The sequence below is a fragment of the Mytilus galloprovincialis genome, chromosome 9 (genome assembly GCF_965363235.1).
Source record: "Mytilus galloprovincialis chromosome 9, xbMytGall1.hap1.1, whole genome shotgun sequence".
Lineage (NCBI taxonomy): Eukaryota > Metazoa > Mollusca > Bivalvia > Mytilida > Mytilidae > Mytilus > Mytilus galloprovincialis.
The window spans coordinates 10,580,396-10,607,139 of NC_134846.1; the positions used below are offsets into that span (position 1 = coordinate 10,580,396).

The following is a 26,744-nucleotide window of genomic DNA, read 5'->3' on the forward strand; positions in this document are numbered from 1 at the left end:
TTACTTTGACCCTTAAACAAAAATATAAAAATTTCAAAAATTTTGAACCAACCGTTTTGTCAGAAAAATTACACTGGTTATATAGCAGTTTGACAAACGCCAATTTTGATCATTGAGAAGCTTAATATTCCATTTACAACACAACGTAATCAAAACGTTTAGCTGACTTTACAGAGTTATCTCCCTGTAATGTTAGGTACCACCTTAATAAAATATTAATGGTGCAAACTAACAGAATGCAAGTTTCTAAGTCAATAGACCAAGTAGGCATGCAGAGCCAAATAATATCAAGGGATATGCGATGTTAACTTAACGTTAGGGGTTCCCCTTAATCTGACCACAATGACACTGAGCACATTTAAGTCTAACAACTTCTTCTTATAGCTCCTGCTCTCTAAATATAAATAAATAAATTGCTTTGCTGAGTGACCCTGATACGACCACAGTGGTAACGGACCCTGCACAGCTGGGGCAAATTTTGACACAATATGCAAGCTTGATACTGTCTGAATTTGGATTGTAGTCAAATTTTTGACATAATATAGGTTTCTGACACAAAATATATGTCAAGATATTACAAATCTATTGCGCAATACTGTGAAATTAAAGCTAAATCTTTTTGAAATTTTCAAAAATATGAAATTTGTAAAATTTTGAATAAAAGTTTGAACCCCTTAAAAAAATTGGAACCCCCCCTTTGAGAAATTACCAACACACTCAATCCCAGCCTTTCCTTTGTAGAATGGAACCTTGTAGTACAATTTCAGAGAGATCCATATAATTAAATTATTGTCTGGAAAATAGAAAAATGCTTGTTTTTGGCCCTTTCTGGTCCTTAATTCCTGCATGAATTGTGCAATTACCCCCCAAACTCAATCCCAGACTTCCTTTTGTGATATGGAACCTTGTGGTACAATGTCAGAGAGATCGAAAAACTCACACACAAAATATTGGCCAGAAACTACAAAATTGCTTGTTTTTGGCCTTTTTTTTTTTTAGACCTTTTAAAATTCCTAAACTGTTGGCACCATAACCCCTAAAATGAATCCAAACCTTCTACTTGTGGTATTAAACATTGTGGTGTATTTTTTAGAGCAATTGAAATACTTATACAAAAGTTATTATCCTGAAAGTAGAAAAACGCTTCTTTGGGTCCATAATTCCTAAACGGTTAAAATCATAATCCCCAAAATCATTCCAAACCTTCCCTTTGGGGTATTGGACCATCTTATAAAATTTCATAGAGATCCATAGACTTAAACTAAAGTTATTGTCCAGAAACCAAATGTGTCTTCGGACGACGCAGATGGCAACGACGACGACGACCATGAAGACATCATTCCATTCAATGATCCAAAAAAAATTTTGCAGTCGTATAAAAATAAACATTGAAATGTCTTCCACAATGGCCATGAATTATAATGCCTCAAAATAACTCTTAAACAAACTATGAAAGAAATTCTTCCAATTTTAAGTATTTAGTTCCTTTTACCCAATATTGACCTAAAGCAGTCATAAACATTTATCAAACATGTTAGGTCAGAAAAGAGTACCATTAAACATCTGTTTTGATGCTATAAAAGACAAGTTATTAATGAGCAGAACATACATTTTCACATAAAAAGAAACTTTATACATGCTCACAACAGGTGTAATTCTCAGTAAAAGTAAACATAACATTGTAAATAAATTCTTTAACAAGGATTATTTGTAAATAAAATTTTACATTTTAAAGTGCAAATGATCATCAAATTGTACCATGCTCTATCATTATACAACAATTACATAATAAAACTGTTATGAAATTCTTCCTTTGTCTGATTTCGCCAAGATAATTTAATTTTTTTGAATGCATGTCTGATTCCTGTCGGCAGTAAACCAGTCATAAGGCTGAATCATATTCAACTGTTAAACCGGTTAAATGCCTTGGAAACAAACCATCAAAACTGAAGACATCAGTAAAATCCATTTGAAGAGAAAATCAAATTCTCAACAGAGTTAAATGTTAGTCGTAATTGAAATAAATCAAATCTATCTCCTGATTTTTTAGTCACATGATAAAAATAGAATAATTGAGACAGAATGATTGTTTGCCAAAGTCCAACAGGCAACTCCCAATTGGACTGAAATCCATAGTTTTACAAGAACAGTACATTGTAATGAGCATCTATTTATCAGTAGTACAAGGCATCGGGGATCACATATGTTCTTGTATGTCAGTACGTCATGTCCCTAGTTATTTTTATAATGTCATGGTTTTAAGCGTTAAACTTTATTTCCACTGATTTTTTGCTATTTGTTGCATTGTTTTGCTGTTATATCCCTGTTCTAGATCAGATGAGCATTATAGATTACAAATCTGCATTTTACAATTTCATGCCAAAATAATCCGTTTCATAGATATAATGTATAAAATTTTAATTTTGCTAGTTCATGCATGTTAATGAGAATAATGACTACAGCATTTTTCCTGTAATAAAAAAAATAGCGGCAATACAATAAGCATTCATGTTCAGCTAAAATAAATACTAGGTAGCTTGTAATTTAGAATGGCCAGTATATAAAATTGAGCCAGAGTGGCTGCCAGATACTACAACCACTACCTATACATTTGTATTCTTTTTTATGTGAAATCTGATTGGGATCATCCCCTTAATAGAAAATCAGGGTAACTATGACCAAAAACAAATCGGACCAAGACAACTCAGACCAATATTAAATAATAATTCATACTATTTCAGAACTGTTTCTTGGAATAACCAGGTAAGTCAAAACCTCAGCAGTTTCAGAAATCTGTTGTTAATTTGCACACTAACCTGCATGCCCTGATTTCCACTGGTCCACTGAACACATATGTAAAAGAGACCATGGTCTGGCAGCTTGGGCTTGACGGTTCATGTTGGCCACCACTGTAGTAGGCCCCATCAAGCCATAATTTATTCCTTTACTTTCTTCTGCCCCCATGGCTGACTAGAATATCCACCTGAAATAAGAAAAAACATTGATACAAAATTGCATTGCCTTTCCAATATCAAAAAGAGGCTAGCACTGTCATAGTCCAAAGACCATATTTCACTGTCATTTAATTCTTTATATTTTTGCAAATTATTATTTTAAACTTCTATCAAAATAAAAATAAAATAGCCATATTTCAAATTATAATTTTTTTATTTGTTTATTGATGAGGATGGGGATGTCAATCTAAGACTTTTCATAATGGACTAATTTATAGCAGCCAATGGCTCACGACTGTTTGATATTTTTCCCATTGTAATCTTTAGAAATGTAGCTATATATAGATGCATTGTAATAACACATTAACAGCAACTTTAAGCTAAGGGTGAGTCTACTACTAACTCCAAGGGAGACAAACAATGTCAAATCTTCCAAAGTGATTCTCCATTGTACCCTATTTAGCTTGTATAGTACCCAGTTGTGTATAATATGCACAGCCTTTACTACATTCCTCCCTTTATTAATGTTTGAAATATTTTGTATTCAAAATTTTACAGTAGCTCTGATTGCAGCCTCATGTAGTATCTCAAGTTGTTTAGAACTTGATTTTTTTAGAGATAATTTTAAAATACAGTAGCTCTTTTTAAAATTACCAGAGTACTTCCTTGTATTTTTTTCTTCTATAAATACTGCAAATACTCAATTTCTGTTGCATCTACGTTCACTGAACTTGGAAAGCAGCCCAAAAGTACATACGCATGAATGCTACATTTTTTAAAGCATCAGTGAAAATTAAATGATCTAATTTTCAACACAATGCCATAGGCAATTGATTTACCCAATTAACAGACATTTTTGCATAGAAAATTTCTGTGAAATGTGCAATTAACAATTTCAAACTGCAAATTTCCCTTACCAAAAAACCACCTTTCATTGAAAATTTAATCAAGCCTAACAACTGCAATCTAATATTATGCAACTGCACGAAACCTGTCAATCATGATTCGTCTGATATCATACTTGAGTTGTAATTGTAACAGATTTTACATCAAGCTTCCTTTCAATCTACAGATGTACAATCAGCCTCCATGCATCCCCAAAAGCCATTAATGCATCCCTCAAAGCCAGGTCAAACTATAAATATACAATTAATCTTGAGGCATCCCTAAAGCCAATGAGTCCCCAAAGCAGATCCAGGTCAATCTATAAATATACAATTAGTCTTGAGGCATCCCTAAAGCCAATGAGTCCCCAAAGCAGATCCAGGTCAATCTATAAATATACAATTAGTCTTGAGGCATCCCTAAAGCCAATGAGTCTCCAAAGCAGATCCAGGTCAATCTATAAATATACAATTAGTCTTGAGGCATCCCTAAAGCCAATGAGTCCCCAAAGCAGATCCAGGTCAAATCCATTAATGAGAGCAAGAAGGAAAAAAAAAATGCTGCAATGCAATTTAAGTGGTGACTAGCTCTGTCTTGCATCAATGTCATTAATGTCAGTTCCTTTTCAACAAAATGTACAAAAATAAGGCTTTTTATTCATACTGTGCATGTGTCCCTTTTGTTTTTCATTAATAATTATTTCATAAATAAGGCAGTTAGTTTTTCTTATTTGAATTATTTCACATTTCATGTCAAGGCCTTTTATGGAAGACTTAATTATAGTACAGTTTTCTCATTGCCAAATTCATACCTCATCCCCTAATTTTTCTATCAATCACTAAAATTTGATTCATTTCAGAATTATTAGAGTTCCATTCAAGAAACAATTAACAATTCATGAAATTGATATAAAGAATCTCTTCCGCCATAAACAGGGACAGGACGCCAACTTCCGGTAATTGACTTTTAACATGATTTCCTAAGTTTGCATCAATTATAAGTCACAGCAGTTATAACGTTATGTATCCAAGCTATGTAATTGTTGGTTCAATGTTGTAATTTATTCCAATGAAGAAGACCGTAATGGCCGAGACTTATGGGAATTTTTGTTTTAGTTTTTATTATATATAAATATATATATGACTTTTCTTTTTGCCAGGATCATGTAAACTGGTTCATCAGTGACCAAGATAAGTAAAGAAACCAGGTGAATCTACATTAAAGTTATAATTGACCATGTTAATGATTTAATAGTACAGGATCACCAACTCCCACTTACTTCTCTGTTCAGTTGACCATGAAATTGGGGTCAAAAGTCTAATTTTGCATTAAAATTAAAAAGATCATCTCTTAGGGAACATGTGTACTAAGTTTCAAGTTGATTGTACTTCAACTTCATCATAAACTACCTGGACCAAAAAACAAAACTCATTTGGCATTATCAACAATGCTACATGTATTAGTACCTATATATCTAAGTTCAAAAGTTTACATGTGACATTTAAAATTGACAAAGGCATATCAGGGTTGTTGATTGAAATATACATGTAATTGTTGGTTAAATATTTCTATTTATATCTAATGATTTTAACTTTCCTTCCATAATAAATATTTTCCTCAGATCAGTCACGTTCCTGTTTTTAAACTTCAATTGCATCAAAATAATGTTTATTGAAAGTTATGTCACCTTTAACATCTACTAACAAAGATTTTTCGATGCACTTCTGAAATACCTTTTAACATGTTCAATTTTAATCAATTCCATATGTTTAACTTGTTAGATATATCTTTGAAGAAAATGTAATACCACCCAATAAAATGAAATATATATTTATCAAGTACAAAATAAATACCTGATACTCCCACATAGGTAACATATATACTATTTGTAAATATACAAATGATGGCAATTATTAGGTTGGGTGAATTTAGACAGCTGATGAAATGGATAGTGCTCATTTGAAAGAGGGGCCAAAGATATCAGAGGGACTGTTCAAACTCATTATTGAAGTCGAAAAAAAAACTGACATCGCCATGGCTAAAAAAGAAAAAGACAGACAGACAAATAATAGTACACAAGACACAACATAGAAACTAAAGACTAAGCAACATGAAATTCTTAAGAATTCAGATAAAAACTTTCTTGTTTTTGGCAACATTTGACTTGTGTTTTCTCTGCCTAAATGTCATTTTGATAATTAAACACTGCTTCCAAAAATGCCAAAGTCTGTATTTCAGTTCAGTCATGTTTCGTATCAAAATTCTGGTAAAACTATATATTTTCATTTGTATTTTGCTATAAATTCGCGTTGTTATCATGTCTTGTGGAGTTATGTAATAAACAGCTGTAACATGACAACTCATTATTACGTAACAATTTATCACATAATTAGCCATTTTTTCCATGGAGATATAAACCAATGCAGGAAGAAGATTGATCTTTGTACCAGATAAAAGGCAGATGTATTTTTAATTCAATTCTATATATATATAGAGTTATCATTTTTTTGTCTCTGATGGGTGACATTTACTTTTCACATACATCAGAGGCAGATCCAGGGGGAGGGTTCCGGGGTTGGAACCTCCCCCTTTTTTGGACGATCAATGCATTTGAATGGGGACATATAGTTGGAACCCCCCCCCCCCCCCCCTTTGTCCTGGGTTGGGAACCCCCCCTTTTTCAAATGGCTGGATCCGCCACTGAACATTCAAGCCTTAACTTGATGGATGAATTAAAATTTTGACAATTATCAAACTACATGCACAGTATACATTTCATACTTTCTAGGAAAAATGTTTCAAATAAAATTATCAAGAATACCATTAAAACGTCAAACCTTTATCAAAAGATAAAAATATGCTACTCACAAATTGTATATATAACTTAATTATTCTCTACAGTATTGAATATTCTCCAATATACCAATAAAAAATAGCATATACCTCAGATAGCTTTGATTATGTGACTTTTAATTTTTCACATATCACAATGAATTATTTATTTTTTACAAATGCTTACATGTAGATATCATGTACACATTCAATAACTTCAAAAGGACAAAATTATTTCTACTTATTTTTTTTTGTTAATTTGTGCATAAATGAGAAATATATTTTACCTTTCAATAAAAAAATTATAAAATATATCCAAAGTTTTGATTTAAGCTCTCTATTTCACAGAAATTCCTGAATTCATCCTTCCGGTGTCATTTTTCTTACATCTCTAAACTAAGTACAGGTGCACCAGTATGTCTGGATCTATACCATTTCAACTTTTAAGGGGTGATATTCATCACATATCAAGTACACTTTTATAACTGCTGATTTAAAATTTTATAGTGGATGAAATATACTGAGGAAATATACAGTATACATTTCATCATTTTTTTAAGTATAGAAAAGAAAAATAAAATTTCAAAAACATAATTTTATGTCAACCAAAATGGGAAAAAAATTGTCTAAAAAAATAGTAATTACGATGTGTTTGAGATTTTTATTTACACTTAATTTTCACCCCACAAATTCCTTATACGTTTGTACTTCCTTCCAGTTTTAAACATGTTTAATAACCGTTACAACATATGTTATCTACAATAATATCCAAGGACAAATATTTGTCATACAGGGGCCTTGAATAGCTTTACTGTATATTGTGGACTTACTCGTTGTTCAAGGTTATTCAAGACCCTATAAGATCTGCAGCATTATACTAAAGTTTTCAGCAATCTCTGAATTATGACCATATAGGTTTTAGATAAAACTTTTAATTTCATTCAAAATTTTTACAACAATTTTTATATGTATTTTCCCAATCCTAACACCCATCAATGCTGCACCCACCTCCTAAAATAAAGACATTTTTATAGTCAAAAATGATCCATTCTGTGGATATATTAATATTCCCCCTCCTTAATACCATGTCAAATGCATAAAGAACAATAGTCCACTTTCAAGTTATGTCCTCCACCGGAAAAGTTTGTAAATTTTAAAAAGCACTGAGACCTTAATGACGTCATTTACCAAATAGAGGCCCGGGACCGGCTGTATCCCTGCACTATTTAATTTATTTATTATAAGAAATTAATTTGCCAAATAATTCTTCCAATATTTAGAACATTATTTTTTTTCAACCTCCCTGACTAGATCAACATGTGAAAGAAGAATGATGTTCACTAATTACATGTGAACCAAAAATTTTGACGGAAATGCAACAAATTTAAAAGTAGACATTTTGAATCTCTGGTCACTGTGTGTAAGCTAATATGGAAAGATTTTGATGTTCATCTTTATTTAATGAATTTTGATACAATTTCTTCAGTAGGCATTGAAATTCTGCATAATTTTACGTCTGAAATTTTACTAAAATGTTTTGACTTCTCGAATAGTAGATAACAAAATGAGTGAGTACTCAGTATCCCTTTTTAATATAAAATACTTCTACCATAGATGTAACTACCCATTGGGTATTCTACTAATGTACATAAAATAAACTTACCAAAGTGTATTATGGTATATTGTATATTAACTACCACAACGAAGTCTTTATCTTAAATATGTAAACCTTTCATATAAATTAAGTAATTTGAATAAAATCTTTGCCAATAATAGACTCTCTATCTATACACACATAATTGTTGATAACAATTATAACCTTCAAATTCCTGTGTAGCAAACAATATTTGTCCAATAATATACCTACCTAAATTCGATATACCAGTGCAATTTTTAAATCTAATTTGCTCAATAAATAATTAAGTGTGAATCAGCTAAATTTTATGAATGAAATTTCAACCATTTTTAAATTAAAATTAAAATTACTAAACTGAAATTATCTTAATAGGACAGTTTACAGTTAAACAGAGAAAGTAGATGTGGTATGGTTGCCGATAAAACAACTATTATCCAGAGACTAAAATATACATTGTACACTATAAACACGATAAGCAAAAGCCATACAGTATTAAAGATATATATTATGTATTTAAGGCCCCTGCATGGAAAAATATGAAACAATTCAAAAAAGAAGGCCAGCAGCCTGATTTATACAATAACTAGAGGCTCTAAAGAGCCTGTGTCGCTCACCTTGGTCTATGTGACTGTTAAACAAAGCAAGCAGATGGATTCATGACAAAATTGTATTTTGGTGATGGTGATGTGTTTGTACATCTTACTTTACTGAACATCCTTGCTGCTTACAATTATCTCTATCTATAATGAACTTGGCCCAGTAGTTTCAGCGGAAAATGTAAGTAAAAATTTACAAATTTTATAAAAATTGTTGAAAATTGACTATAAAGGACAATAACTCCTTAGGGGGTCAACTGACCATTTCGGTCACGTTGACTTATTTGTAAATCTTACTTTGCTGAACATTATTGCTGTTTACAGTTTATCTCTATCTATAATAATATTCAAGATAATAACCAAAAACAGCAAAATTTCCTTAAAATTATCAATTCAGGGGCAGCAACCCAACAACGGGTTGTTCGATTCATCTGAAAATTTCAGGGCAGATAGATCTTGACCTGATAAACAATTTTACCCCGTTAAATTTGCTCTAAATGCTTTGGTTTTTGAGTTATAAGCCAAAAACCCCATTTTACCGCTATGTTCTATTTTTAGCCATGGTGGCCATCTTGGTTGGTTGGCCGGGTTACCGGACACATTTTTTAAACTAGATACCCCAAAGATAATTGTGGCCAAGTTTGGATAAATTTGGCCCAGTAGTTTCAGAGAAGATTTTTGTAAAAGATTACTAAGATTTACGAAAAATGGTTAAAAATTGACTATAAAGGGCAATAACTCCTATATGGGTATTTGTAAATCTTACTTTGCTGAACATTATTGCTGTTTACAGTTTATTTCTATCTATAATAATTTTCCAAGATAATAACCAAAAACAGTAAAATTTCCTTAAAATTACCAATTCAGGGGCAGGAACCCAACAACGAGTTATCCGATTCATCTGAAAATTTCAGGGCAGATAGATCTTGACCTGATAAATAATTTTACCCTATGTCAGATTTGCTCTAAATGCTTTGGTTTTTGAGTTATAAGCCAAAAACTGCATTTTACCCCTATGTTTTATTTTTAGCCATGGCGGCCATTTTGGTTGGTTGGCCGGGTCACCGGACACATTTTTTAAACAAGATACCCCAATGATGATTGTGGCCAAGTTTGGGTCAATTTGGCCCAGTAGTTTCAGAGGAGAAGATTTTTGTAAAAGTTAACGCAGGACGACGACGGACGCCGGACGCCAAGTGATGGGAAAAGCTCACTTGGCCCTTCGGGCCAGGTGAGCTAAAAAACATATAAAGGGTGCCAAGGGCATTATTTGGCCTATTTTTCACAGAAATAAGATAAGGTTTTCAACTATTCCAAAGTTGATGTTCTAGGCCAATTTACAAATATTTATTTGTTATGTAAAATTGAATGCTTTTCTTTACCAAATTAAGTATTATTTTGATGATAATATTTGAAATATTTAAAATAGGGATGGTCTTTAAAAAAATTATCCAATTAAAAATAATTCTTATTTTCAGTATCAAAATTTAGAGGAAATTAGATGAAAATATAATATAAATTTAAGATGCATATTTCTTTTTTGTTTTCTTTAGTTTTCCGATAACGATACATACCTTCAAAAATATACCTCTCTCTAACTAAGTCAAAAGGTTTAATTTCTGGGGTTTTGACAATGTGGTCAAAATTGAATAACTGACCTCATCTTCATATAAATAAAGGATCTTTATAAACATTTGACCTTGATTTGACCTGTCAATATTGTCCTCTGATGACATAAGATGGGCTTTAATGGATTAAATAGATATTTAAATAGATTTATGTTTATTTATTTGTATATTCATTATACAATGTTATTCATATCCTTAAGCCTATCAGATACTTTTCAACTATATAAGGTCATCTTTTTAATATTTATAGAAACCTTTTGATCATATATAGAAATTATTCTTTATAAATATCTTGAAAAGATTAAATTATTATGTCCAACATCTTAAAAGGTTTGGTCTTTAATTACTGTAACAATGATTTATTAATGTGAATCATCAAAAACTAATACAGAATTACGGAAGACATCAAAAGATCCATGTAGGATAAAAAACTTAAATCAAATAGTTTGGGGGTGGGGGGTTAAAATTCTACAAGTTTTGTATATCTAAAATCGATTTTTACATGTATCCCTATTGGTAAATCAATTTTTCCCAAATTAAGTTAAGAGGGGGTGGGGGTGTCAGTGAAAAAACTATGTGAATTAAGTTTTTTATCCTACATTGAACTTTTGATGTCGTCCCTTCAGAAAGGCCACCTATGTAGATCTTCATTGAAAACGACATGATTATAAGAATAAAAACGATTTACTAAAATACTGTTTGATAACCCTTTTATTCCCTTCAATTTTTGAATTTCAAGTCCCTAACCAGATGCTCCGCAGGGCACAGCTTTATACCACCACAGAATTTGAACCCTGAACAGTTGGGGCAAGTATGGACACAACATTCAAGCTTGATACAGCTCTGAATTTGGATTGTGATTAAGTAGTTGACACAACATAGGTTTCTGACACAGAATGAATGTGGTCTAAGAACTTAAACTTAAAAACTTAAAATTTTTAAATTGGACATTTACCTATTATGGTCCAATATCAAAAATCTAAATACATGGTTAGATCCAGCATATATATTCAATTTTTGTTGAAATCAAACAAAGTTTAATTTTGGACCCCAATTTGAACCAACTTGAAAACTGGGCCTATAGTAAAAAATCTAAATACATGTTTAGATTCAGCATATCAAAGAATCTCATGGATTCAATTTTTGTTGATATCCAACAAAGTTTAATTTTGGACCACGATTTGGACCAACTTGAAAACTCAGGCCCCATAAGCAAAAATCTTAATACAAGTTTAGATTCAGCATATCAAAGAACCACAAGGATTCAATTTTTGTTGAAATCAAACAAAGTTTAATTTTGGACACCGATTTTGACCAACTTGAAAACTGGGCCAATAATCAACCAGATGCTCCGCAGGGCGAAGCTATATACGACCGCAGAGGTTGAACCCTGAACAGTTGGGGCAAGTATGGACACAACATTTAAGCTGGATTCAGCTCTAAATTTGGATTGTGATTAAATAGTTGACACAGCATAGGTTTCTGACACAGAATGAATGTGGTCTAATGAACTTAAATTTTTTTTTGCCTTTGAGCAATTCACTATGCTGTTGGATATTAATCCTCTCAAAAAAATGTTTGAAGAAATTTTCTTTTTATTTATGAAATCTGAAATGAGAAAAATTTAACCCCCCCCCCATTTTTTTTTCACATCCCCCTTTCCCTTTTTCCAAAACTGATCTCAATTCAAATTCCTAATGGAGTTTGCAACAATAACTACTCATTTAAATACATCATAAAATATTAAAATGTAAAATAAAGTGCTTGTTATCACTGAATGGTAAAGATTGTTTTAATTTATCAGTTGGTAGTAAAAGTGAATATACATTGTATATTGTATAAAACAATGATTTAAGTTGATTCAACTACTATTCTGGACAAAGAAAGATAACTCCAATTGAAGATTTCTTGCTATTGCACAATATTGTGCAATTAGATATTTCTTGCTATTGCGCAATACTGTGCAATTGAAGATTTCTTGCTATTGCGCAATACTGTGCAATTGAAAATTGCTTGCTATTGCACAATACTGTGCAATTGAAGATTTCTTGGTATTGCTGAATACTTAATATAATAATTTTGGATCCTGATTTGAACCAACTTGAAAACTGGGCCCATAATCAAAAATCTAAGTATATGCATATCAAAAAAGCCCAAGAATTCAATTTTTGTTAAAATCAAACAGTTTAATTTTGGGCCCTTTGGACTTTAATGTAGACCAATTTGAAAACGGGACCAAAAATTAAGAATCTACATACACAGTTAGATTTGGCATATCAAAGAACCCCAATTATTCAATTTTTGATGAAATCAAACAAAGTTTAATTTTGGACCCCAATTTGAACCAACTTGAAAACTGGGCCTATAGTAAAAAATCTAAATACATGTTTAGATTCAGCATATCAAAGAATCTCATGGATTCAATTTTTGTTGATATCCAACAAAGTTTAATTTTGGACCACGATTTGGACCAACTTGAAAACTCAGGCCCCATAAGCAAAAATCTTAATACAAGTTTAGATTCAGCATATCAAAGAACCACAAGGATTCAATTTTTGTTGAAATCAAACAAAGTTTAATTTTGGACACCGATTTTGACCAACTTGAAAACTGGGCCAATAATCAACCAGATGCTCCGCAGGGCGCAGCTAGATACGACCGCAGAGGTTGAACCCTGAACAGTTGGGGCAAGTATGGACACAACATTTAAGCTGGATTCAGCTCTAAATTTGGATTGTGATTAAATAGTTGACACAGCATAGGTTTCTGACACAGAATGAATGTGGTCTAATGAACTTAAATTTTTTTTGCCTTTGAGCAATTCACTATGCTGTTGGATATTAATCCTCTCAAAAAAATGTTTGAAGAAATTTTCTTTTTATTTATGAAATCTGAAATGAGAAAAATTTAACCCCCCCCCCATTTTTTTTTCACATCCCCCTTTCCCTTTTTCCAAAACTGATCTCAATTCAAATTCCTAATGGAGTTTGCAACAATAACTACTCATTTAAATACATCATAAAATATTAAAATGTAAAATAAAGTGCTTGTTATCACTGAATGGTAAAGATTGTTTTAATTTATCAGTTGGTAGTAAAAGTGAATATACATTGTATATTGTATAAAACAATGATTTAAGTTGATTCAACTACTATTCTGGACAAAGAAAGATAACTCCAATTGAAAATTTCTTGCTATTGCACAATATTGTGCAATTAGATATTTCTTGCTATTGCGCAATACTGTGCAATTGAAGATTTCTTGCTATTGCGCAATACTGTGCAATTGAAGATTTCTTGGTATTGCGCAATACTGTGCAATTGAAAATTGCTTGCTATTGCACAATACTGTGCAATTGAAGATTTCTTGGTATTGCTGAATACTTAATATAATAATTTTGGATCCTGATTTGAACCAACTTGAAAACTGGGCCCATTATCAAAAATCTAAGTATATGCATATCAAAAAAGCCCAAGAATTTAATTTTTGTTAAAATCAAACAGTTTAATTTTGGGCCCTTTGGACTTTAATGTAGACCAATTTGAAAACGGGACCAAAAATTAAGAATCTACATACACAGTTAGATTTGGCATATCAAAGAACCCCAATTATTCAATTTTTGATGAAATCAAACAAAGTTTAATTTTGGACCCCGATTTGGACCAACTTGAAAACTGGGCCAATAATCAAAAATTTAAGTACATTTTTAGATTCAACATATTAAAGAACCCCAAGGATTCAATTTTTGTTAAAATCAAACTAAGTTTAATTTTGGACCCTTTGGACCTTAATGTAGACCAATTTGAAAACGGACCAAAAATTAAGAATCTACATACACAGTTAGATTTAGCATATCAAAGAACCCCAATTATTCAATTTTTGATGAAATCAAACAAAGTTCAATTTTGGACCCTTTGGGCCCCTTATTCCTAAACTGTTGGGACCAAAACTCCCAAAATCAAACCCAACCTTCCTTTTATGGTCATAAACCTTGTGTTTAAATTTCATAGATTTCTATTTACTTATACTTAAGTTATGGTGCGAAAACCAAGAATAATGCTTATTTGGGCCCCTTTTTGGCCCCTAATTCCTAAACTGTTGGGACCTCAACTCCCAAAATCAATCCCAACCTTCCTTTTATGGTCATAAATAAAGGCAACAGTAGTATACCGCTGTTCAAACTCATAAATCCATGGACAAAAAACAAAATCGGGGTAACAAACTAAAACTGACGGAAACGCATAAATATAAGAGGAGAACAACGACACAACACTACAATGTAACTAACACACACAGAAACGGACCAAGCATCAGACAAAATCCCACGAGAATAACAAATATAACATCAAAACCAAATACATGAATTTGGGATAGACAAGTACCGTGACACGTCTTATCGCAATGTCAATTTACACTCAAAAACAAGAGAAAACAAACGACGCAACGTTAAATTGTAACACACACAGAAACGAACTATAATATAACAATGGTCATATTCCTGACTTGGTACAGGACATTTTTAAAGGAAAAAATGGTGGGTTGAACCTGGTTTTGTGGCATGCCAAACCTCGCACTTTAATGGCAATGTTAAATATAACATAGAAATGACATAAACCTTGTCTTTAAATTTCACTGATTTCTATTTACTTATACTAAAGTTATTGGCGAAAACCAAGAATAATGCTTATTTGGGCCCCTTTTTGGCCCCTAATTCCTAAACTGTTGGAACCAAAACTCCCAAAATCACTCCCAACCTTCCTTCTGTGTTCATAAACCTTGTGTTTAAACTTCATAGATTTCTATTTACTTATACTAAAGTTATAAAAATTTGTGCGAAAACCAAGAAAAATGCCTATTCGGGCCCTTTTTTGGCCCCTTATTCCTAAACCGTTTGGACCAAAACTCCCAAAATCAGTCCTAACCAACCTTTTGTGGACATAAACCTTGTGCTTAAATTTCATAGATTTCTATTTACTTAAACTAAAGTTATAGTGCGAAAACCAATGTGTCTTCGGATGAGGACGACGAGGAAGACGACAAGGAAGACGACGATGACGCCAATGTCATACCAATATATGACCGCAAAATTTTTTGGCGGTCATATAAAAACTGAGGCAACAGATTTATACACAAAATAAGGTAAATGGGGCATTACATGTAAATTATAACATCTGATATCTAGCTTTAACTGCTTACAGCAATATACAGTACCTTTATGCAAAAAGCTCTTAAATCTCAACTAGACCAAGAAAATGTTCCACGATTTGACACAAGTGACATTGTCTTATATGCATGCATGAATTGAATAAAAATTCAGGTATAAATCTTTTTATTTTTAAGCAAAAAGATGATATATCTATGTGTACAGTCATTTTCACTGAATCACTAAACTCTATAATAATGTACATCATATTCACTGAATCATCTTGTTTGTACTGTATATGCTTAGATCACTAAATTGGTCTTTCAAGTCTTGTGATAAAACATGAGAAAAAATCATGTTATCTTTTATGTTAGCTTAGAAATGTTAAAAAGCTTGAAGTTTCACTAACCTTATAAGGCCAATTTCACTATAATAGACTGATAATGGAGTCATGAAAAAAAGAAAATCCGTCTTAGCTGTAATGCAATTACTAATTACAATGGGCCCCCTCTGCTTTTACATTATCAAAATAGAATGCCTTTTATTGCTGTGGACCAAAGAGTTTAATCAAAGACAATCTTTGTATACACAGAATTACTTGCATAAAAATGCAAACATTGAAAGATTGCGTAATTTCAAGTGCAGCCAACTATCTATTAATTGTATAGACATTTCCTTAAATCAATGATATTATCAATATTTTCTATATAGGTAAAGATACTTGAAACTTTGACAAAAGCAAACAATTAAAAAATAATGAATTGAAACGTCACTAAAACGAAGCGAGAAATAGTTGATTTCTGACAATGTTACTGTGCTTATCCAGTGACCTTTGGGGTATCACATCAGCAAAGACCAAAACAGTTTACCAAATTGCAGTCAGATTTCTACTCCAACTAACTGATCAACTGGTAAAATATTTTAGCAGATTGCTCAAGTGAAATGTTGTTAGTATGAAGTGAGTGCTGTAAAATAAAAAGTTATACTTACCATCCAGATCCAGTCAGATGTTACCTTTGTCAATCATTTCTAACACAAATAATATCTTACTATAGTATGAGTCACTGAATAAAATGGTCTAATTTTAACATGGAAACTTCTATCATAAATAAATATTATAAATGAATAGTTCAAAACATTGTTTTGTAGGTGTATATTCTATAGCTTTGTCTTCTAAGATGAAGTTATTGTGCAATTGTGATTCGAATAACATTTTGTATACAAATTACTGATCTGCTGGCAATAAAGGGAAATAATTTACATTACAAATAATCAGCAAAATTTTGTTCTGTCTGAAAAATATCAAATTTCCCCATTTAATTTGTTGTAACATTATTTCTGTTATTATTTAACTTTTATCCTCTGTTCTAAAACGAACAATGAAACTTATTTAATGATGAAAGACGATTAACAGCTGTTTTGCAAAATGTTGAATTGTTCAAAGTAAAGGATTGTCTACCAAGGAGTACAAGATATCTTATAAGCAGTATTTTGCAAAACCTTTCTAATTTGTGTTTTACATGCCCTTCAATTTCATACTAATTTTGCATTTCATTTTTTTTTATGAATCTTTTGTAGGCAAAATCATAAGCCTCGTATCATTGATTAAATTTTATGTGTACATTTGAACTCAATATAAATTATTTCCCTTTAATGACAGCAGATCAGTAATTTGCATAGAAAATGTTATTCGAATCACAATTGCACAATAACTTCATCTTAGAAGACAAAGCTATAGAATATACACCTACAAAACAATGTTTTGAACTATTCATTTATAATATTTATTTATGATAGAAGTTTCCATGTTAAAATTAGACCATTTTATTCAGTGACTCATACTATAGTAAGATATTATTTGTGTTAGAAATGATTGACAAAGGTAACAACTGACTGGATCTGGATGGTAGGTATAACTTTTTTATTTTGCAGCACTCACTTCAAACTAACAACATTTCACTTGAGCAATCTGCTAAAATATTTTACCAGTTGATCAGTTAGTTGGAGTAGAAATCTGACTGCAATTTGGTAAACTGTTTTGGTCTTTGCAAATGTGATACCCCAAAGGTCACTGGATAAGCACTGTAACTGAAAATATTCTGATGCGCCATGTGGTTGTCTGATATGTTGGTATTGTTTCTGTAATTTGAGGTGAAGGTGTCAGGCAATTTGAGACAGCATTTGTTAAACTTCTTTGCAAGATATTGCTTAAAATCTATCATTATAACACTGCAGCTGTGTTCTTTAATGATATGGGATCTATATCTTGCAAAAAATTCTACTAAAATCATGATTACTATAAGGGGCCATTTTGTTCTTTCAGTAAGGCCTGAGATATTGAACAAATTTGAATTCCACATTAAAACTTTTGAGATGAATAGAAATACAAATGCTGTTTCTGTTCTATCAAATTTGTCAATTTAGAGCATGTTAAGTGACTTTGTGTCATGATTTAATATACAAATGTACCATGTATGGAAACTGATATAAATAGTTGTTTAGTGTCATTCAAGTACCTATAAATGGTTGATTATATTTGTTATAGAAGCACTCTTCTACTGCATTATTGTATATTATTTATTATAAAGTTATTACTAAAATGCACATTGCAAAGTCAAATTTGGTATGATACATACAGTGCACTGATTTTTAACACCGAAAACAATGATAATTTTGATTATCTGTCCATAATATAAGATTAAACAGACATATTTTTCAAAGAGGTAATAAATCAAAGAGCTCTGAGGGATACGATTGCCATTGTTTTTATTGACACGTGTATATACATGTAGCTGGATAATATTATTTTCAAAACTAATTCAACTGCACATGAAAAATGTAAAATATACGGCCAATCCCGGATAAAAGTATGTGAACAATATACTTCGGCCTATTGTGTTTTAGTTTTGTACTATCAATTTTAAGTTTACTTTCCTCAGCAGTCACTGAGACTCAAAGGGAAAGAAGGTATTTCACTTCGTATCTTACATGTATCTATTTTCCTACATTAATTCTAGGAGGAACCCCATTCCTAACTCTTTAAATATTTAATTTCCTTTGGGTCAGTGATCATGACTTCTTTCCGTACACATTCCTCGGTTTAAATTGCGATCGTTTTTTAATATAACACGACCTTTATCAACAGAACAAGTTTATTTTTCTCAACGTTTTGATTCAGAATTCACGGAAGTTACTTCCAGAAGGGAGACAACTCGAAACGATAATATGGAAGATTCCATTTCGCCTGAAGGGGTGTTGTAGTTACTTTTACGATGTGGACTACATTTATTTTAATTTAAATGATGCATATGATTTAAAATTATGCAACAACAATAACCCTCAATAGCAGACATACATAGAAAGGATCCCAGGAGTTATAAATTAATCAATTGAGTGGGGAATCCAGAGCAACCATTCAATCTAATACCCCTTGAAGTCAAGAAAACTATACGCATGCACATAATTACCTAAACAAACCCTGAGCAAGAACATACATTAATTAAACGACCTAGATGGTTCTCTATTTCTTTATGGAAGTACATTATCAAATATCAGTTTCATAACAGTGACATATAAGAAAAACTTCACTTCAGTTCTTATATGACAGAAATAGATTTATCGGAATTCAGAGAACTCTCGCATTTTTATCACAACTGGGGAATTCCCTCTGACCTGTTTCTAAATTTATAAAAACACTAAATATAAATATAGCTTAATTCTGATTTTCCGTGTTGTTAAAAACATGCATATGAGTCAAGGGAAATATCAAACATGAAGATTATGAAAAGAACATTATAGGAAAGTTGTTTAAGTTCAATCCATTTGTTTGTTTTTAATTACCTTTTAAACCAAGACAATCATAAGAATCTGAGATGTTCCTTAATGTTTAGAATAAAACGGTTGACGTGAGGGCATGACACCCTGAGCCAATCGTATAAGTCTACAGATTGCTTGAAAGCAATCGTATCCCAAAAACAAAAATCTCCGTTCCAATGTGAACAAACTGAACACCACATAGTTTAAATATTATGTTTTTTAGGGCCAAACCTTATACTTTTTTCACATTTCTGACTTTGATATTGTTGTGTGAGGTATTATTTTTCATGAATTTATTTAATTCTTGAAATTAGTAAAAAATGTAAGTCCCCTCCCTCCAATTTCCATATCTTAATGATATCAAAGTACATGTTTAATGGTAGTGCTACTTATTGACATCACTGGTGTCCATCTTCTCTGTGGAATGTGATAATGTAGCAAAAAATGGTTAAAATTGTCAGCCATTGTTTCCTTGTCGAGTCATTTGCCTTTGGTGTTGAATTTTCAAGGGTACAGTATTGAAGGATAGATTTCTGTAGTTTTGGGTTTCAGAGTACTGTGGATTCATTTATTTTCTTGGGTACCAATTTTTGTGGATTGATGAAAACTTGCATATATGTGGATATGTAAATTCGTTGTTTTGGCAAATACTGCATACATTAATTTCGTTAGAAAATCTGTATTTTGCTGAACATTTAAATTCGTGTTCCCCTGTCCCCACAAAATCCACGAAAATTGGTATCCAACGAATATTAATAAATCCACAGTAAATCTTATAGGTTTTCCATTTAAAAATTCATGGTTTAAACACTACATATGGTATCTGAATGTTAATTAGATCAGAAATGTTATCTACATCTTACAAATCAATTATTCCTGTACTTTCTCATCCAAAAACAATATCCACATCATATTTTCAAAAAAAGTTCTGATTTTATTCAATATTACATAATGTCTCAGTTATTACTTTTCCACGACACTAAACTTCAGAGTTTTTCTGATATCCAAGCTCCTGTTGTAGCGAAGCCTTATTACACAATAGTATTATCAATTTAAAGACAAAACAAAACCTTGGTTAACCACTAATCTTATTCATTTATTGCTGAATTTGATTTGGTGAAAACATTTTATTTTTAGTAACTTGACATGCAAAAATAGTTCATTAGTCATCACTGTCATTTACACGATTGGAAATAGGGAATTGGTAATGAAAAATATTTTACTCGATGATGAGGAGTTCCGTAATTTAGAATCGTAATTGAAGTTTTGATCAAGTCACGGTAAAAGTTAATGGTGATGGTACATGTAGCAATTAAATCATCTAAAGAGATAGACAAATATAGAAATGTTTACTGTAATGACCATAATTACAATTATTCTCTAATAAATGAAATAATCTTAAAATAAACATGCAATGTGTCGGTAGTCTTATTTGTATTTCTTTTAACAAACTTTGCAAACATTAAAATATACTGATATTGTGATTCAGTCTCTAAGTAAGCTCTGTCACATGTGCTGTACTTCTCACAACTTACCGTTAAAATTTTGTTTTCAAAATGTGGCTCTTTTTCCCGAAAACAAATCGGTGGTTAAATTACTTGTTTAAATATAAAAAATGAATTTTAATTCTAAGTTTTTTTTTGTGGAAAGAGTCTAAGATAGATATGATAACTTACAGCAGAGTTGTAGCAAGTTATTTAAGAATACCTTAATTTTCATTTTATTTTAATTATGGAGTGCTTAAAATTTATATCAGATCAAAATCGTTGTTATTCCATTGTCTGCAAAATGCATACAGAGACCATTATAGCACGATGCTTTTTTCAAAGTCCAAGGACCATAACTCTCCACAAAATCATAAGACCTGAACAAATTTCAAACTTGACCTATAACTTCTAATAATAAACTATAGCTATATACCAATTATTAAATCTTCAAGAATGATAAAAAAAAATGAGGAAACTGATTATTTTAGTGAATTTTCTAAGTCAAAGGACCATAACTCTGCACAAAATCATCAGACCAATCAATATTCAACAATTTGATCTGTAATTTGGCATGATAAAACAATACACCAAATATTAAATCAATATCTTCGAAATCAAGCATAAAGAAAAAAAAAATGTGGTAAAATGATTTGTCAGACTGATGGATGGACACACAGACAGACGGAGTGACTGAGTGCAAACCTTAAGTCCCCTTTGATTTCATCAGGTGGGGACTAATAACTAAACATTAACTGGACAGCAACCCAAAAGTACCAATGGAATTGAAGACATCATTCTTAAAAGCACCAATGGAAAAAAAGGCATCATTCTACTGAGATCAATATACCTTCTTCAACAGCAAATTAAAATGCCAACACAATATGTGTAAGAAAGTATGGAATAAATTTATCAGCATCCATCAAAGATTTATTATCAACACCAAAATCCCTAAAGGATAATCACTATACATATAATGAGATTTGGTATGATTGCCAATAAGACAACTATCCAGTTGTGACAATTTGTGAACTATCTCAGGTCACAGTACCAACTTCTTATGTAAAAGGTCAAGGTTAAAATCACTTAAATGTTAGGGTAAAGTAAATATATAAAGAAATCAAATCAAATCTAAAATCAGGAAAAAAATGTTATCTTATAGAAACACATAAAAGTGGGAATGGTCAGTTTATAGCTAGCTTAGGGTCCATGCCATTTTTTCAATAAAGATTTCCTTTCATACGATCATTACTAGAGCTTCTATGAGTGAATGACAGACAATAAAAACAGATACTAGAACATTCCTAGATGTACTACAAGATGTTCCACCTTAATGTACTATAAGATGTACCACCTAAATGTACAACAAGATGTTCCACCTAAATGTACTACAAGATGTTCCACCTGAATGAAATACAAGATGTTCCACCTAAATGCACTACAAATATTCCACCTGAATCTACTTCAAGATGTTCCACCTTAATGTACTACAAGATGTTCCACCTTAAAGAAACTTCAAGATGTTCCTCCTTCATGTACCACAAGATGTACTACAAGAAGTTCCACCTAAATGTACTACAAGATGTTCCACCTAAATGTACTACAAGATGTACTATAAGATGTTCCACCTAAATGTACTACAAGATGTACTATAAGAAGTTCCACCTAAATGTACTACAAGATGTTCCACCTAAATGTACTACAAGATGTACTATAAGATGTTCCACCTAAATGTACTACAAGATGTACTATAAGAAGTTCCACCTAAATGTACTACAAGATGTTCCACCTAAATGTACTACAAGATGTACTATAAGATGTTCCACCTAAATGTACTACAAGATGTACTATAAGAAGTTCCACCTAAATGTACTACAAGATGTTCCACCTAAATGTACTCCAAAAAAATGTGCTACAAATGTTCCATCTGAATATACTACAAGATGTTAATTGCCTTCAAATAAAAAGCTTCTATATATAAATAAAGTCAGTCCTTACAATGGTTACATTTATTCCAATATTGAAAATAATGATATTTGAATGTTCCATTCCATTTTATTACAGAACTTTAAACTATTAACCCGGAGCAGATCAATTTAGCATTTGTTTTCTGAAATTGAGTTAACCATAAAGCTTTTAATAAACTGGCTAGCAAATCAAAGAATCTTTATCAGTAGTTCTTTTCTTACAGACAATTATTTTTTATGTCTTACTAAAAGCTAATTCCAGAACTTCTAAAAATGAACTTCCTGTCGTAATGGCTCCATAATGATCAACTGTCAGCAAGCAAAATAATTGGTCATTAGGGGAGGTTCTAAAATAAACTACATCTTGTAAACAATGTGGAAGATGTTTTCTGCTTTTTATTGACCATCTTCTTTTCACCCACAGAATAATATAAAAGTGCATAATCACTTATTTACGGTGGCAATGTTTTTTTCCCTCGGACCAAATAATATTTTCTTGCCAAAGCATTGATTCTACTTTTAGAAATGTATAATCAGAACTGTCATAGGTTCTTTTCAACCAAATTGCATATCTGTTTCCCACCCTCCCATTTTCTCCATTATCTATTATAGTTTAATCATTATTTGTTTGTTCAAGTTTGGGACAAGGGCCCCAAGATGCACATTTGTAACTATAAATAATGACCTTCCATCAAACTTGTCATGATGTGAATCTAAAACATTGGTTATCTTTATGGAAATGTTATACTGATAATAAGCATTTAAACAAATTAACAGAATAAAGAATAAACTGGATATCAGGGTATCACTAAACTGATTCAATTCTTCAGGAGGGGAGATAATTCAACTTGATTCAATTCAAGGGGAGATAATTAAACTGGATTCTATTCATGAGGAGATAATTAAACTGGATTCAAGTCAAGCGGAGATAATTTAACTGGATTCCATTCAGGAGGAGATCATAGAACTGAACACCACTGCAAACTGACCCGATTTTCTTCTCTAATTTATAGGGTATTAAAAAATTAAAAGGTGTACCCTTCCATTTTCTGTTATCTCATGAATGTAATAATTTTTTCAGCATTAACGGAATTAAGATTTTTTCTTTATAACGTTTGGTTTAATTCATTTAAGAATGACTTTACTATAAAATAAAATATTTCTTTAAATAAATCAAGTGATCTCTAATGCATTTTTTATAGTATCAAAAATATTCAATGGATATAAAATCAAACCATTATTAAGAATTTTATTTTTGAATCTATCTTTTATATTTTACATGTAAATTATCATATTCTCACGTCTATCTGTATGTAATGTGTAATTTCAGAGATCTTATTTATATTTCAACACTAAATTTCTGCATATTCCATAATAACATAGGTCTGAGAATAATACTTCAGACTAATTGGAATGGAAATAATCTGCATCCCACTGAGGCAAAACAAATCCTTTGTTAAATGGGGCAAATAGCAGTAATTCTATCCAAAACAATAACATACATGTACATATCATTTAACCTAATGAATTTTACATTAAAAATAATGGTTTCAAATATTCATTAATTTTATATTCTGTGGTGGTATTCATTTTATAATATTATTGATGGAGCTAAAGTGGAAGGGCAGTAAATACATACAAAAGCCGATCATATCTTATTTTGTGAATACCAAATATATATTTATCAATGAATTTGAAGTAAAATACATTTTTTACAAGCAAATTTTTGATACATCAGCTCACCTTTTCAATAAGTGTTGAATACTAGTACTAGTATACTACATGTAGTAAAACATATAACATTTGGCTGGGAAATAATTTTTTTTTTCTTTTTCAGCTTTGGGTTAGGAAATAAGGTTATTTCCTGGCCACTTTATATATTAAACAAATGTAGTATTCAGTATGCTCACTATCATACATATAATGTAAGTGCTTTTCCTGTACTTTTCCTAAATTGTTGTTTAGAATTCACTGATTGAGAGCTCCTAAAAGGGGGAGGGTTGTTGAAATGTCAATCACAATAGGTGTTTATTATTTGCACCTGTCCTAGTTAATGCAAATTGCTACTTTTAAAAGAAAACTTCAGTCTATTTTTCTGAACTGAGAGCAGGATTGCTTTTACAAAATTCCTAAAAAAAATCATCCACAAGAGTGCACATTACTGAGTTGTCTCACCTGCTTTAATAGATCAGGATTGAACTTTTATGTTGAAAGTCTAAAATATTAAGGTTTTACACAGATATCCTATCCAACTTTATAAAAACATTATAAGAATCATGATAAGGTTAAATAGTGATATATGACCTTGCCAGATATGTGCACCTACCAAAAGGGTTTAATATGTTGCAAAATGGGAATCATTTAATGTGGGTCTCATTGGGGTCTAAGCGTGATGCGGGATTGCCGATTTTTTGTAAGCGTGACACGTGAAAGTCACATTATTGTGTCGTGAAAACAGGAAATGAAGTCTAGCGGGAAACAGGAAATTACAAAAAAATGAGAATTGCGTACATAGTGCAACTGGGTTACGGGAATCTGACAAAACAGTAAGGGGGATCCGGGATCAGAACCTCCCCAATGAGACCCACTTTAATTAAGTCTCAATTCTAATAGTCACATTTGTCAAAAAAAAAAAAAAAAACATCAATTCTTTGATATATTCCTTTCCACTATATTATTCCAAATTTTTGCAATTTTTTTAAAGTTTCAACAGTTTTACTCAATTTTCCTCCCGTTTTTATGTTTTAGAATAAATATGTTTACTTTAAATACCTGCTCATTATGTTACATCCTTACATTCATTCCAATTTGTAATTTATCTCCCTTGAAACTGTCTAAAACAGCATATTTACATCTATTGACATTTTATATTAGGCGTTTACTGTAAATATTATTATAATATGTATATTTTATGTCAAATCAACAAAAAATATAGTCCTTGATCATGATTTACAACAAAAATCAAGAAATGGTATTAGTTTTGCCGTAGGTAAATTGCATAAATACATAAGGTATGAACCAGATGTTTACAACTCTATTGTATAAAATACCAAAAATAAATATATGATATGGGAAAAAAATTGTTTATTTAAATGTTTATTTTATCAAGGCATGAAAAAAATACCAACAGATAAGTAAAAAAAATATTTGAAATCTCAAAAATTAACTTAAAGATGCATTGTTCTAAGCTACCAGACAATTTTTAAATAAGGCCAAATAAAATAATATGTGTGGTTACAGTTACATCTAACAAATATTAGGGTAGGTCGGTAGGGATTTTTAAAAATTTTTTGTTTTATTCTTACATTGAGTCTATGGGAAAAACATTCTGACTTTAACAGTGCTTAATGCAAAATGGCAAAAGTCTTTAGGGTAGGCTATTACAGAGACTAAAAAGTAGGGTGGTAGGGTACTGGAACCACGTGCACACATACATTTTTATATGGCCTAATTGAAATAAAATGCTTCGCAGCTTGATACGTCCGCAAGTATTGACACAACATTCAAGCTTTGAAGCAGCTCTTAAATATTGTCCTGAGACAAAGGAAATGCTTGTTTTAGGCCCTTATTCATACGCAGTTGGAACAAAATCCCTTCCTTTCGTGGTATAGAACCTTGTGGTACAATTTCATACAGATCCATACATATATATTTAAGTTGTTGTATAGAATCCAAATGTCTTTGGAAAATTTTGAAGGCCCAATAAAATATAGTTTAAAAACAAGGATAGTTTGTATGATTGCCACTGAGATTTACTTTCACCAAAGACTGACAAGGAACCAAACAGGAAAGTCAAAATCTAA

The 26,744-nt window shown here is 31.3% G+C and overlaps 1 protein-coding gene across 4 annotated transcripts in view; it reads right to left on the minus strand.

Moving 5' to 3' along the window:
• Positions 1-26,744, minus strand: part of LOC143044379 (uncharacterized) — a 71,105-nt gene that overhangs the window by 22,863 nt on the left and 21,498 nt on the right. Inside the window, exons 1-2 of one of the 4 annotated variants that reach the window (XM_076216356.1) lie at positions 10,478-10,529; positions 2,817-2,983 (exon numbers count right to left, since the gene is read on the minus strand). In XM_076216356.1, the coding sequence (XP_076072471.1) occupies positions 2,817-2,964 (148 nt within the window). In that variant the 5' untranslated portion in view covers positions 2,965-2,983; positions 10,478-10,529. Of the gene's footprint in view, positions 1-2,816; positions 2,984-6,958; positions 7,082-8,334; positions 8,389-10,477; positions 10,530-26,744 lie in introns of those variants that run through there. The other 3 variants (XM_076216357.1, XM_076216355.1, XM_076216354.1) reach the window with 3 other exon arrangements.